General features: G+C 35.6%; 1 protein-coding gene across 3 annotated transcripts in view; it reads right to left on the bottom strand.

The window, feature by feature from the left end:
* LOC102688390 (carboxypeptidase Q) overlaps window positions 1–11,208 on the bottom strand; it is a 141,784-nt gene extending 130,576 nt beyond the window's left edge. The window contains exons 1-3 of one of the 3 annotated variants that reach the window (XM_015357085.2): window positions 11,062–11,208; window positions 10,306–10,473; window positions 5,541–6,012 (exon numbers count right to left, since the gene is read on the bottom strand). In XM_015357085.2, coding sequence (XP_015212571.2) covers window positions 5,541–5,979 — 439 coding nt within the window. In that variant the 5' untranslated portion in view covers window positions 5,980–6,012; window positions 10,306–10,473; window positions 11,062–11,208. The remainder of the gene's footprint in view (window positions 1–5,540; window positions 6,013–10,305; window positions 10,474–11,061) is intronic. The other 2 variants (XM_015357086.2, XM_006635645.3) reach the window with 2 other exon arrangements.
* Window positions 11,209–15,010: the final 3,802 nt, after the last annotated feature.

The following is a 15,010-nucleotide window of genomic DNA, read 5'->3' as shown; positions in this document are numbered from 1 at the left end:
TTATATATATATATTATACAAAATACTGTACATTTAAAGCCTAGCATTAAGCAGTGTCTGTCAGACACTCTTACACCTTTATAATGTTATGCACCTAACCATTCAAAATGCACATATAACTTTGTCAGCAACATGAAAATATCATAGTTAATGAAAAATGCAGTACTTTGGTATCAATTAATTTAAAATGTAGAGTCAAAGAAAAATAAATAAGATGTTATATAAACCACTTGCAAAGTGTTATCTGTATTGTTTTTGTTAGCATATTTTACAGCGGCCTTTTTGTCAAAATATATATATAAATGTGAAAATCCTGTATATAACTTGGCATGAACAAAGAAATTAAAGAACCTGAAACAGTGTCTACAAGAGCAAGTAAATATCACTCTAAACTCTGATAGTAAATAATACTGACCTTGGATACCACTGCACAATTTAAAGAAACACAATGTGTCTTGTTTTGGAAAAAAGATCCCTTTTAAACAAACACTTCGACAGCAAAATCAATTTTAGGAACTTAATGTGAACAATCAACATTCTATATCAATTCTTACTTAATGATGCCTGTGGTCCAACAGTACGCAGAAAGAAATGCTACATTTGAACCCGCATTTCTAGAAACGACCAGCTTAAGAGACAAAAGTGGAAATGCCTGAAATTTAATATCTAAAGCTACAGCAAATCAAAAACAGGATACTGCAAGGATATAAGTTCACATATTTCTTTAAGTAAAAATAATATCAAATAATTCAGACAGCTACAGCAAAAAGGTTAGGGTATCTGTTTTAGAAAGAAACAAACATAGATACAAATGAGGGCTGCACTATAAGTTATGAACAGTGTCTTTTTGAGGTAATGAGATGAATTCCTACATTAACTGTGTACTTTTTTGTTATTTACCTGAATGGTTAGTTGGTCATTCATCTGAATTTTAAATAATAAAAAAAACAATATGAACTCGGACACATTTTTTAATAATACTGTATATCCTTGATCTCCAGCTGGAAAACGTTAAATAGAAAAATATTACTCTTTGAAAAGAGCAGAAAACCAGGGGCCCCCCCAGATCATATATTTCATATTATGATTGGCAAACTGATTCCCTCAACAGACATAAAAGGCCAGCTCATTTTTAAGATGATATCCTGCACAAAAAGGAAAGTAAACAACAGACAGACATAACACAGAGGCAACTGTCAACAGTATTCTCCAACTCTTCTGAAATTTGTTTTCTTGGAGTTGATGATGCAAAACTAACATGGTGAGAGAAATTCTAATCCAGAGATTCCAATTAAAATATTTTGTTTGCGCTAAAGCAATCAGTATTATAAATACAAATGGGTCAAAATATTTCAAAATTATGGTACAAATAAATCGCTGTCCAGAAATATAATCATCTCGCCAGTGAACCTGGTCTTTGGATATTTTGAAAAGCTAGATTTACAGAACAGGGAGCCAGTAATTCAGCAAAGACTGCCTTTGTATAAGTACAGTAGGGTAAACAGTGTTCAGGCACAACTGGTAAAGGACTTGTTTAGATCACAGTTCAAAATTTAGAGACCAGAAACTAGTAACATCAGTCTGTAAAAGTAATACAGTACGCCAATTGAATTGAGATGGGATTCTTCAAGTAGAGGTGTGACCTTGTTTTCAGTTAGCTTGAGTCAACTTGAGCGTCCATAGGTTTTAGCGCAACATCAAACCTGCCAACTTGCTGGGAACCTCTGAGTTTGAGCTGTTGCCAAGAGTTCCACATTATGTCTAGAGCACAAGACTGTGGGCATATCATACTGACACCAGTTTGTAGTAGTCATCCTACAGTAGCTACATAGTAATCTGAAGTTTTAATAAAAATAACAAATTGGGAGGAGCAGTTTTAAGTAACAATCTTTAAAGTATGAGAAACTGGTCAGTTCCAACATATACTGAGTGGTGAGTGATCAGAGGATCACAATTGACATTTCTTATGGGAAACAATAGCAGAGGTAACAAGTGAGACATGGGTTTCTTTTGCCAAAAGATGCCATATCTTTTGAGGCAAATGATCATAATCTCTCCGATATGTTTAAAATGTATTATTCTGATTTGTAATTCTGCACTTTAAAAGTAAACTACACTAACAAAAACTAATACAGTATATTACTCATTCTGCCTAAGCTATACTTTTTAAGATTAAATATTTCTCAGTTTAAATCACCACATTGATTTCCCAGGAACCATATGGACATTCTGAGGCTAAGACTTAAAACTGTGAATTTTGTGCTAGCCCTTTAAAAGGTTAACACAGGTGCGATGTTCATTTTATTTTTAGAGGGTTGTTTTCAAGCTTTTCCACAGTATGGTCCGCAACCTACAGCACAAATACACCAGTACTAAAACTTAACTTTTACCTAGCTTTCAATCCAAAAACAAAGTTACAAAGCAACTCTCAGCAGGAATACGATTAAGAAAAATAAATCAATAGTAGTCAGAGGAGATTCTGCAAAATCAAAGTGCAGTGCACAGTTTAATTTCTTTAAAATGGGGCTTCATATTAAATTATTAACCCTTGACAATTTTTTTCAAAGATTAGCTTTAGATGATCCAGAGCCAGTACTTTTACTTGTATTTCTTTTGCAGATATGGCCTTACACACTCAGGATATTTGCTGGAACTTCTCCAGAATCCAAATCGTGAGAATGGGTCTTAAGAGCTTTGTTTTGTGGAGAGGTGATCACATAATATGCCTGCCAAGACCCTCTAATAAAAGTACAATTCATCATGAACAGATTGATTTACTGGTTTCAGAGATCCCAAAGATTATTTACCTTATTTTTAATATGAGGCAAAAGGAAACAATTAAATTAGTTCTAGGTCCCAAAGAGGACCCTTTTCTGTTTTGTTTTTTTCCCCATCAAATACCAGGCAACATGGGGAGGCAGTGGTTAGCATTTCCTCAGAGCCTTGGGGTCCTGGATTCAACTGTGGACCTGGGCTTGGTGCTGAGGTGTTAGGAATTTGTGTAGTCTCTGTATTCACTTGGGTTTGCTCCAGGTACTGTGGTTTCCTTGCACAGTCTAAACATATACTAAACATTAAGGAATTTAATTGGCTTCTTGGAAAACTGGGCCTGGTGTGAGTGTGAGTGTTTGTGTGTACCGTGCAATGGACCATCCAGTTTGTCCACCCTTGTGCCCAGTGCTTGCCAGGATAGGCAACAACCCCCAACAACTAAATTGGATAAAACAGTTAGAAAATGGATGGATTATCAAGTACCCCACAGATTATTATAGAAGTGTATTAATCCATAAAATTAAATATAGTGCACACAGAAAGGCCAGAAGCTTGAAATGTTACACTTCAAAGCAACTAAGCCATGTTCATTGTACAACTACAGGAAATGTGCACACTGTGCATGCACACTCCAAAACAATGATGTAATCAAATTGTGAGTCACACAATACCTTATACACAGTGTTAGTGCGTCTTGCGGGAAATGGTGTCAACATGACAACACAGGCATCCAGCATGACTGAGAGAGTACCAGCTGCACTAAGCCAGTTTTGCACCATTGCTTTGAAAATCCTAATCACAGTCAGCTGATACAGTGCAAGTGAAGTCAAAACTAAAGCCAGTAATTCCTGGATGGGAAGGACACATCTGTTATATTAGTGGTGCTTCTTCCTAGTTTAGCCACTTGGAAGCTCCTCGAACAATTTTTAAGAACATATCTCTGAAGCAGTACAGTCCATCACTCTCACTCCAGCATGTACCCTTCTGTCAGAGCAGAGGCTATAACACATATTAAATGATGAATTCCCATCCTCCATTAAATACAGTATGGTATATAATACCTGTGGTGGTTTGATAAATCTTACCCTTATTTTAAGAAAACTAAAAATGTTCTTGAAAAGTAACTTAAAATCCTATAAAGGGTTTTTGATTTCAGTATTAACGAACACCACATCAATAACACTTTGTGCTAAATACTTAATAAATATGACATTTCAGGCTTACAAGTTACAAAACTATTTTTTTTTATTACGATTCATGCATTAAAAAAGCATTTCACTATTCAAGGAATGAAAGTAAAACGGAAAAAGAAACAGGTGATTTAATGTTTTCTCCAAGATGTCACCAATAATTGCCTTTGAGAAGAAATAATACATTTAAAATTGTATGCAGCATCACCTTGGACTACATGGGGACAAACTTACAGAGCGTTTAATAGAATTTGTAATGCTTTACAAATGGGATACAGCATTCTTACCTCAACAGAACTCTTTCATGATTTAGGATATGAAAGAACAGACAAAAATGTCTGCCCTGCTATTCAATTTCTTAAAATTGAAGAATGTTAATCAAAATAAATGCATAGAAAACACAGAACTGATTAAATTAAAATGAATACAAAAGTGCTTTACATGTAAAGAATGTAGAACTCATTTATATCATTTTACCTGCTAGTCTCTTAAAAATGTCCATTTCTACTCATTCATTTTACAACCAAATGATCAGACATAAAAAATATCAAAATCTTTTAAATAAAACTATTAGGATTTTCTTCAACCTAAGGCACTCCATGAAACTATGTTGTGCAATCAGTCTGACCAGTTATTCGAGAACAACACAAGTCAGTAAGTAGTTAAACTGCATTCCATCTAAAAATCTCCCTAACAATACTGCTGTAAATGTGTTTGAGCTAATTTCCTCCTTGAATGATCACTGTAGAAAGAAATGTGATGTACTGTACTTGGCCCAGTTTTCATTCCTACAGTAGCTATAAGAGTACATTTCACCTGATATTTTAAATTGTTGGTACTTTTACCCAACACCCAAGAACAAACCTCTTCTAATTCATTACGGTTGGAGCAATGGCACTGTGGCTAGGGATCTGCGCCTGTGGCTGGAAGGTTGCCGGTCAATATCCCGCAGCCGGCAGAGGAATCCTATTCTGTTGGCCCCTGAGCAAGACCCTTAACCCCCCAACTGCTCCAGGGGTGCTGTGTAAATGGCTGACCCTGCGCTCTGACCCCAAGCTTCTCTCCCTGTCTGTTTGCAAGCTTGGGTATGTGAAAAAACAAATTCCTAATGCAAGAAATTGTATATGGCCAATAAAGTGATCTGTAAAATCTTCTCTCTTACAATCATTTTCTTTATTTTTTTGTGTACACTATACTTTAAATGTTTGCCCCATATTTGCAACCTTATTATTTTTTCAGATGTGTTCACACATTTCTCACATCTGTGACTAATAGTAACTTATACCGTAAACACCAATCATTAAAAAAAATCTGGCATTTGTGTTTACCGAGATCACTGTGGCTTTTAAACAGAAGACATTTCAAATATTAAAAACTTTGTGAAATGATTCTATCTAAAAAGGGAAACAAAACATAAATTGAGAACATTCTTGTGGCACACAATTTTCTAGTTACAGTATGTGCAATTTTTCCTTCATTTTAAATTACATTCATCCATTTATTTTCAGTCAGCTTGTCTTGGTGAAGGGTGGAGCAATTTTAAATTTGAGTAGAAAGAATAACAAACTATCATTTTACCTTCTTTTGGAGTCCCAATGCTACTCCCCAACCCAAGAATGGAGAGTGTGTGATTTCTTGGTTCCAGCATCATGGCAAACTCCTCTCCTCGAACCCAATGAGGTATTTTCACTGGTTCCAAATGAACATTCTCCAGACCATCTTGTTTTAAGGCATTGTACATGTACTGGATGGCTGAATCAAGATTTTTGGAGCCACTCAGGCGGCTTCCTACAGTATCTGTGAAATTTGCGAGTCTTTCGTAGGATCGATTTTGGGCTTTCCCATTGACTGCCAGATCAATGATTTTCTGTGCAACATCCGAATACCCAGCTACCTCTTTTGCTATTTTGTCAAATGTACCCATATGGAAGTCTTGGAGACCATTCTTAATTGGACAGCCATTCAATGGAAAGACACCAATAAAACAGATTAAAGCAAGGAGAACAATTACAGCCATTATGATTCCTTCACTTGCTTCGTTTTGAGTCACCTGAAAAGAAACAGAATCATTTTCATGGTTAAAACTTTTTGCTTGTGGCCGTTTCAAAGCAGATTGCAAAAAGATCTAAACCAAATAAAAAGTATTTAAAAGCACGGTGACCGTATAGTTAGAAATATATTTGCCTTTTTGCTTTATAGTGAAGCAGTTTGTACTGTAAGTGTAATTATAATGAGTACAATAAAGTACACATTTTATTTGGGGGTAAATCAATGTACAGTATATTTGATATAACAAAAATACTCTTGGTTCAACCTAGAGATTTCAAATGACTGTAAGTATTGGGACACATTCACTTTAAGTAAATTTTCTAGGCATTAAGTCAAGAGCCCTGGACATTTAATGTGACTGAACTGTAACAGAACATTTGCAACCTGACTTTATATAGTATGTGAGATATATTGGTTGTTAAATTCTGACAATGCAAGACAACTTCTAATTGGTATCACCGGTTATTTATATGTACCACTTTATAAAAGCAAATATTGGGCACATTAGAAAATCTATAGGAATTTACAAACGCAACCTAAGAAAAAAGAAAACATTGACATTATTATTTTTTTTAAAAATCAGGTAATATCAGGGTTCTGCTGCAGCCAAGTAGCCTTTCAAAGACATAGCAATTAGAACTGCACCTACAGCCATCTTTAACCATTTTGGCTAGTCAATATATCAAACTCCTGTAGGTAATGAAATGGCACAGTTATCTGCTTGGGAACATGATCCAAACCCATAATGCAGAGCCCTTTTTCTTTCTGCACCTTGGAAGGACATAGCTGATGCACAATCAAAACTTGGTTCAAATAACATTCATTAAAACCTAGCCTGGAGACTAAATCCCATTACCCAGCTGAGCACCACTCTGGAAAAAAATAAGAATTGCCTAGATTCAAGATCTCTGAAACTATCCGATAAGCACTGTTATTTACTTGGAACATACCGTTTGCCATTGAGAAGGGTGAAAAACAGAAATGGCACACTCACACTTTGATTTTGTGTTTGCTTTGACGTGTTATTTATTAAGTAATAAAATGAACTGTGGATCACTGAGAGTTAAGCACAGAAAATTAAACTGCAGAAAATGTAACACACAGTATCTGCTTTAAAGGCTCTGAAAGGTTATGAGCTTACTCACCATGGACAATTCTCACTCTCACACCTACGGTTCACCCAATTTTTTAATAGCCCACACAGCAGATTGTGAGAAGTGTGAAATCAGTGCCTGGTTAAACTTTTAAGAAACAGTCTGTGCAGCTAGGGACAAGCTATTATTTCAAATCACTTAATTTGCATAACAAAGAAGTGAGCTACAAAATACAGAAATGAATTCATACTGTGAAGCACTCTCATAAAACCCCCAGATTATGTTTACACCTGTTCTTTTTTTTCTTCCAAGAAGAAAATAATACACAGAAGCTATAAAACACTGAAGAAATCATCTGAAATGTTAGAAATGTTAACCACTGTAGCCGTATTGTTTTTTGTAGGTAACTCCAGTTGTGAAAAAAATAGCAGAATGTATATGAAAGCATGCGTTATTATGGAACATAATTCATGAATATGCCCCCTGTGAAATGCTGAGGCTTAAACCTTTGTGAACAGGGTCAATTTTTGTTCTTCAACTAATTACATCACAAATGTAATGTAGAGCAGGGTGTGCCAATCTTTGCATTTTTTATACCTCTTTAAAATACTGTGAGATAAAAGGTATTACAACTACAGTCTTTGCATTTTTAGTACCAGCGATTGCTATTGAGGAATGATCTTTAATGTAATCCAAATTACACCCAATTCACTGTCATTTGTACACATTTTTAACTCTGTAGTTTTAACCGCTATATAGATAAAGCAATATTTTTTAATAAGGGAGATTAAAACATATTTAAAAATCAAATAAAATTTCAGCAGTATTCATCCAGATTTAAGGTAGTTTATTGTAAGTAATGATATATTCAGACACTGAAAATAAATAACTTAAATGGAATCTTATTACAACGTTACTTTTAAGAGGTTCATTTCTGTTTTAAAGATACATGCTGGTTACCATTACTCACAAATGAAAGAGAAAAAACACTTTTTAGAACCTCTGCCACATCACATCATGATGCATGATTAGAGTCTACAACATCGGAACACCCCAAGAGTAGAGACTAGCAGGCAGCTGATTAGGGGAAAATGTATCATGTGCCGAGAAAAGATCTATCAGTATCACCCACAAAAGAAGTTTCAATTTCACAAAGGAAAATAAATTGAAACTATTCTTATTCTAATCTTAGGTGATACTACCACAATAAAGCAATCAAAGGTGCTTCATGGTTCCATACAGAGAGTCAAAATGTTCAGAACTGTACACCAATGAATGATTCAAACATATTCTAAGATTTTGCATGAAAAAAAAATTTAAGCCATTTATCATTTTATAAAATGGAAAGTAAAAAACTGTTCATACGCTAGATAAATCGAATACTATTGTTTACTCTGTATCCATAATCAACTATTTCTGAGACAGCCACATTAGAGATAACTCAGTGAAGGGGATTAGGGTTAAACCTGTTATCTACTACATTCTTCACATTAGATTCTTGAAATTCAGATAAAATGTCTGTAGTAAAATTCACACTTGTGGATGCTTCATTTAAAAGAGATGTACTATAATAGTGTTGTTTTTATTTTATTCAAGCTCCATGAAACGTCTGATACAAAGATTCTTTTTCACTGTTGGTTTCATTTATTATTGATCAAACTTATTATCTTTTACAGATGTATATAAAGGTTGACAAAGCACAGCCAACTGCATCAAAGGACATGTTTTACGCTTCCAGTAACATTTTCAATAAAACCAACAACCTATGAATTAATCTCAAAATGCAATTAATCTCAATTGCACAATGGGACTTTAAATGTTCACAGTTATGAATATGACTATAACCTTGTTCACCGTTCATCTAAAGTATTCTCTTACATTGCTGTTTTTGTCCGAGCATCACAACTATCACAGAGGGCAAGTTCTGTAGAGGTCTGAGTGGAGAACTGCAACAATGAATGTGATGCAAAAATTACTGTACTGTGAAACACCTGACTTTTTTCTTTTTGCTTTTCACCATGAACCAGTTGAATATCATTGAATATACTGTTTATACAGTATCTGGCTTTTATGGCATATTTGTGTGCAAATAACAAGATTTGATCATTCCTGTTGCTTCTGTTTTACTTGATAGCAAGCCTGCCTCACTCTGTAAGAGACCCTTCGTCTCTCACCAACTAAAAATCCACCATCTTATGCCAAGAAAAGAAAAACAAAAACTCAAATCTGAGACTTCACTTCTTTTGTAGTAATGGGTTTAGCACTGAGAAAGTAAGATTATGCAAAGACCCTAAAATCTGGAAACATTTCACAGATGCAACACACACTTACCCCTGGTTTTGGATTACATTTTAAATGAAATCCTTTTTTTAAATCTTTAGCATTAATTTGCCTGTTTGAGAATGAGATTATGAGAGATTAAAGTTCTCAGAACCCTGTGGCATGAAACACGTGTCTGTGTAATTTGCATAAGCAAAGGTGGCAGTCAAACACAAAATACAATCATAACTGTCAGGTTTATTATCAAACTAGGGCAGCACAGTGTCATGGTGTTTAGCATTACTGTCTTGCAGCACTGGAGCTCTGGGTTCAATTCTAGACCTGGAGTGCTATCTGTGTGGAGTGTCCTGAAATTCATGTTGGCTTGCTCCAGGTGCTCTGGTTTCCTCCCATAGCCCAAATACCTACTGGTAGAATAATTGGCTCCTGGGAAAACTGTCCCTAGTGTGAGTGTGTAGTGTACGCGTTTGTGTCTGTGTGCGCCCTGCAATGTCTGACGTCCCATCCGGGGTGTATCCTGCCCTGCGCCTGTTGCTTGCTGGGATAGGCTCCAGCTCCCCGCGACCCTTTGTAATGCAGGTAGAAAATGAATGGATGGATTAGTCAAACTGCAATCATTTCCTGCTCAATGTAAACATTCTCTCAAAATGATGCTGGTAGGACACGATCCTCTCATACTGGCAAACAATGTTTTGAGGAATTCTAGTGTCTTTTTCATTTGGCCATGATAGAATATACAGGATTAATCATGAAATCTGTATGTTGTGGGTCCGTAGCTTAAATCAACTTTATACATTTGGAACTGGAATTGTTAGTTACAGTGACCCCCATTCTACTTAATCTTAAATTAATGTAGCACCAGTGAAACTAGTTCCACAGATGTCAATATCACCCCACAGCCACGGATGACAACTGCTTACCTGACAGTTGTGGCTTATGGTCCCTGTATTGTACCTCTGCCAACAAATGTCACTCCATTTGCAGATCTTTGTGAAACGCTAATGGTGCACACACCAGGTATTGATCAGCAGCACAGAGTGGGATCCCTGACTCAAATAACTCTTGCCACACGATCTGCTGTGAGCTATCTTGGGGAAAAACATATTTACAAATGACAGAATTATTTTATGATCAATTTATTTTGCTGTTTATGACTTGCTACTGATGAAGTTATAATGACGCCATTAGTTATCACTAGCACAGTATTTAGAAACAGAAACCATTCTTGTAACAAGGAACAACGTCCCCCGCGCTTCTCAGTTCGAAAAACGTTTTATAGTATATGTTAAATATTATGTTTTAAATACAATAAGGTGTTTTATTTATTGCCTAATACTTTACTTTGTATAGACTAGGTTACAGACTCCTTAACAGTATCTCTCTTTATAATACGTTTTTTTATTGCATTAGACTATTCAATGCATAGGGGCGTCGCTTCGATCAATATTTTATTTCATATTCTTGTCCTCAGTCCTCCTGCAATCATACATTTTGTTGGACCCTGTTTCAGCATTGATTAAAATGTGACCATTGACATTTCACTTTATCCAACTTTCGATTTTTCAATCGACAAAACATGCCTTAAATGCAATTTGCGAAAGATCCAGATATCAACAATCACAAAGAAAACTTTCATTCGAAACGCACTGTTTTAAAAACAATAACAAATAACAAACCTTATTCTCGAAGTACTTGGTGTAACACCGCAACTTCTGCCCGTCTACAATCAGTACATCGTGCTGTATGGCAGAGCGTGAGGTTCCAACAGCACCAAATTCATACAGTAGTGTTTCGTCCTGTTCTCTGGGAGATAAGATAAGTTGCTACCAGGATATACAGTACATCACAAGTTCAAAAAGAGAACGAAATATATGAAAACCAAACTAAATAAATACAATTTAGTGTGACAAATTAGTGTCCTATATTGATAGGTTCAAATTAATTTAACCCTTTAACTATTAAAAAAGCAGGAAGTCTAATGTAATCGTAAGAAGTTAAATCGTCAAAGGCATGGACAATCCATCGTATTAACGACGTCTTTACAATGCAAATGAAATACGAACCAGAGTGAATATTATGTGGACGTGCATTTAAAACAGAGAGTTGGTTAATTCTCATTATGTTACGTAATGTTTATGCCACTGTCAAAGTCACTATAATCATGGCCAGTCTTTAATGCGTAATGAATCAAAATGGCATCTGAAAGTACAATTAATATCAAGAATCCTTATACTTTATTTAAAAATAAATTATTTACATTGAGTGCTGCAGCGCATTGAAAAGGTATTCCAAAGCTTGAACAGCTTTCACATTCTGTTACTTAAAATCTTGCAGTTATGACACTTCAAAGTAGCAATTAGTATTTTTAATATACATGTATACACACACAATCTTCTCTATGGGTTGAAAATAAAAAACGGAACAAAAAGAAGTCATTAACTATAACATATGAAAGAAAAAGCAGTGACTGCATAAGCATTTAAGCTCTTTAATGTAATAAACCTAAATTAATTTAGATGTATAAAATTATCTTAACAAACCTGCAAATTAGTTGAGAAGCCTCTGTGTGCAATAATAATGCCCCACATGATTTCAGAAAAAAACACATCTCTTTATCAGATTGTGAATGTCAAGAAAATCATGAAGACCAATACACTTTCAGAAGAAGGATGAAACATTTCAAAGACTCTTAATATTTCTTTAAGCATGCTGATGTCTATCATTAAGAAATGTAAATATCCAGAAACCATTTAGATCATGCTGCAAAGTATTTTTCTAAGGCATTAAATCTAATGCAACCCCAGAATAGTGCATCACTCAGTCATCACTTATTTACAGTAGACTATCCCCACTATCAAGCATGGTAGTGGCGGGGTTACTGTATGTTACAGTTTTGCTTCTCATCAGCATAGAGTGGGAAACTTGTCAAGATTTGTGGGAACATAGATGGAGCAAAGTACTAAGTACTTTGAGGAAACTGTCAGGCTCACACATATTCAACCGCAATGTATGTAATACACCATACATACTGTATGTGTTCAAACCTATTTCCATAGACAGGTTTTTATTATGTACCTTCTGCTACATTTGTTTCCACAATTATTAATTGTGTAAATCTAATTGGAATAGTGGAAATCTATTCGTTCCAGTTTACTTTTAGTTCTCACATTGGAATATGCACCAAGGCTCCATGCACACAAAGGATATGAGAAGGTTCTAGTGCCCACTTCTGTGACAACCAATGATCATCCTAATTGTCTGGTCTACAGTAAATTTCTTAATCCACAAAAAATGTGTCCTATGCCCTTTCAGAGCTATTTCTGTACCTGTTTATGCAGAATCAGAATCCCTGCTATATCCCATCTAAGAGATTTGTAGGTGGTTTGTGTACGTGAGTTGTGGTGACACAAATAACCTCTTAGTTGTTTTTCTTCTGCTTAAAAATTATATCCTAAAAAATGACAAAGGGTATGTATTGTCCAAAGTACCTACTTAGACCGAATGGAACAAATAATTGCCATTTCGCTGATTTTCTTAGACTGCATAACAGCAAATAAGAGATTGATATCCACCAAAATTACAGTTATTTTAAATACAAATAAAGCAAAAGAAAAAAAAACACTTTAAAGTAATCAGGGCAAAACCTGGCTTGAACAAAATACATGCTGTAATTCCAAAGTCTAAGATCTTAAACCCACGTAATAACATACTGAATGGATGCCTCTTAGAAATATAGTGTGCCTTCAGAAATTATTAACCCCTTTGAACAATTGTGTGAAATGCAACAATTATATTTCTATATTATAATCAAAGGCTTTAATGCATTAAGATATTGATATTTACTGAAAGCGTACATTGAAAAAGACATTTTTAAGACAAACAAAAGTAAGGGGTCTTATACTTTGTGTTGTCAGATACTATGGCCAGCAGCCATATTGCCCTGCAACTCACAACAAGCTAAGGAGGTATGAGCCTGTCCAGTACCTTGATGGGAGACCTCCTGGGAAAAACTAAGGTTGCAGCTGGAAGAGGTGTTAGTGGGGCCAGCAGAGGGTGCTCCCCCTCTGGTCTGTGTGGATCCTAATGCCCCAGTATAGTGACAGGGACACTATACTGTGAAAAGGTGCCATCCTTTGGATGCAAAATAAAACAGAGGTCCTGACTCTCTGTGGTCATTAAAAATCCCAGGGTTTTTTCTCAAAAAGAGTAGGTGTGTTTCCCTGGTATTTTGGCCAAATTTCCCACTGACCTTTATCAATCATGGCCTCCTAATAATCCCCATCTATGAATTGGTTTCATCACTCTGTTCTCCTCCCCACTGATAGCTGGTGTGAGGTGCGTGTAATATTGTACTATGACTGCTGTTGCATCCTCCAGGTGGGAAAGCAACAGCAGCCACAGCTAATGAATTATTATTATTAATTATATACATCATTACTGTATAACATAACCATGTACAGTGGACCGTTACACAAATTATCCCAGAAGGTGTGATATTTATATTATGGCAGGACTTTGTGTAGTTAAGCAAAAATGAGCACAAATGGACACCACCATACAAATGAGAGGTTCTTTTACCATTGTAGAAGGGCAGCAAATGCTGTACATTATGCTAACTTCCATTCTTCTTTCAGTGATGTGACATTCACTTATTCTGTTAGCACAGGCTGCTTTTCTTTTTAATCTTGGTGACGCTGATGCTAATGCACACTGACTCAGAAAGGCCAGGTCTGTTAACTTGCTGACTGTCTGAAAAGCACCGGCCTAGTATCCCTGCAGTTAGCCCCGTTATGAAATGTGCATTGAGGATGACATTCTCACTCTCATCATTTACACTTTCCACCATGTCAGTCTGTACAACTGTGCTACATTATTCATGCCAGTTCTTGTACATCTTAGGCCTCTTTGTAGCAGAATAAAGAGTTTTGCTGATAGCTCTTAATCAGAAATTTAGTTTTTGTATACTTTTTAATGTTTATCAGTCCCATCCAAGTTATTTTGATAATGAAGCTTGTTTTCATGAAGTGATGATTTCTTTATCAACAAAAAATAATACTCTTCAGTAGACCACATTGAATTTATAGACCAACAGAAAATAAAGTGAAACACAGTACATTCCTGAAATCATCCAAGAATTAAAAGATTCGGAAAACGTTTTGTGTTGTTAATTCGTAGAGTCATATCTTAGTTCACTATACGATACTTACATTTACTTTTTAATTGAGAAATACACTGAGATCCTAGAGAAAAAAGATTGAGAGATCACAGCGCATACTCAATCCCAGCCCCCCTAATACAGCTATATTAGGGGACTTGCTAATAAGATATGTAGATAGTGCAGTATGAACAAATGAGGGATTCTTGATGTGCTGTCTGCCTGGAGTTAGGTTCCAGACCTCCCTGAGTGAGTGGAGAAGCTATTGACCACGGGTAGATGTATTTATCACAGTCCTTGTTGTAACAAACATTATAGGCTGCCAATACTGCAAGGCAAAAATAAGGATTTAGATTAAACCTAAAGGAAAAACATCTATGGTGTTCTCCTAAGAAGTTATACAAGTAACATTAGCATTCCCAGAGAAGCAAGATGACATTTGAAGATTTAACATCTAAAAAAGGTGAACA

The sequence above is a fragment of the Lepisosteus oculatus genome, chromosome 10, assembly GCF_040954835.1.
Source record: "Lepisosteus oculatus isolate fLepOcu1 chromosome 10, fLepOcu1.hap2, whole genome shotgun sequence".
In the NCBI taxonomy this organism is placed as follows: Eukaryota; Metazoa; Chordata; class Actinopteri; order Semionotiformes; family Lepisosteidae; genus Lepisosteus; species Lepisosteus oculatus.
Note: the sequence above shows the minus strand (reverse complement) of the source record. Positions and strands in the feature narration are given on the sequence as shown.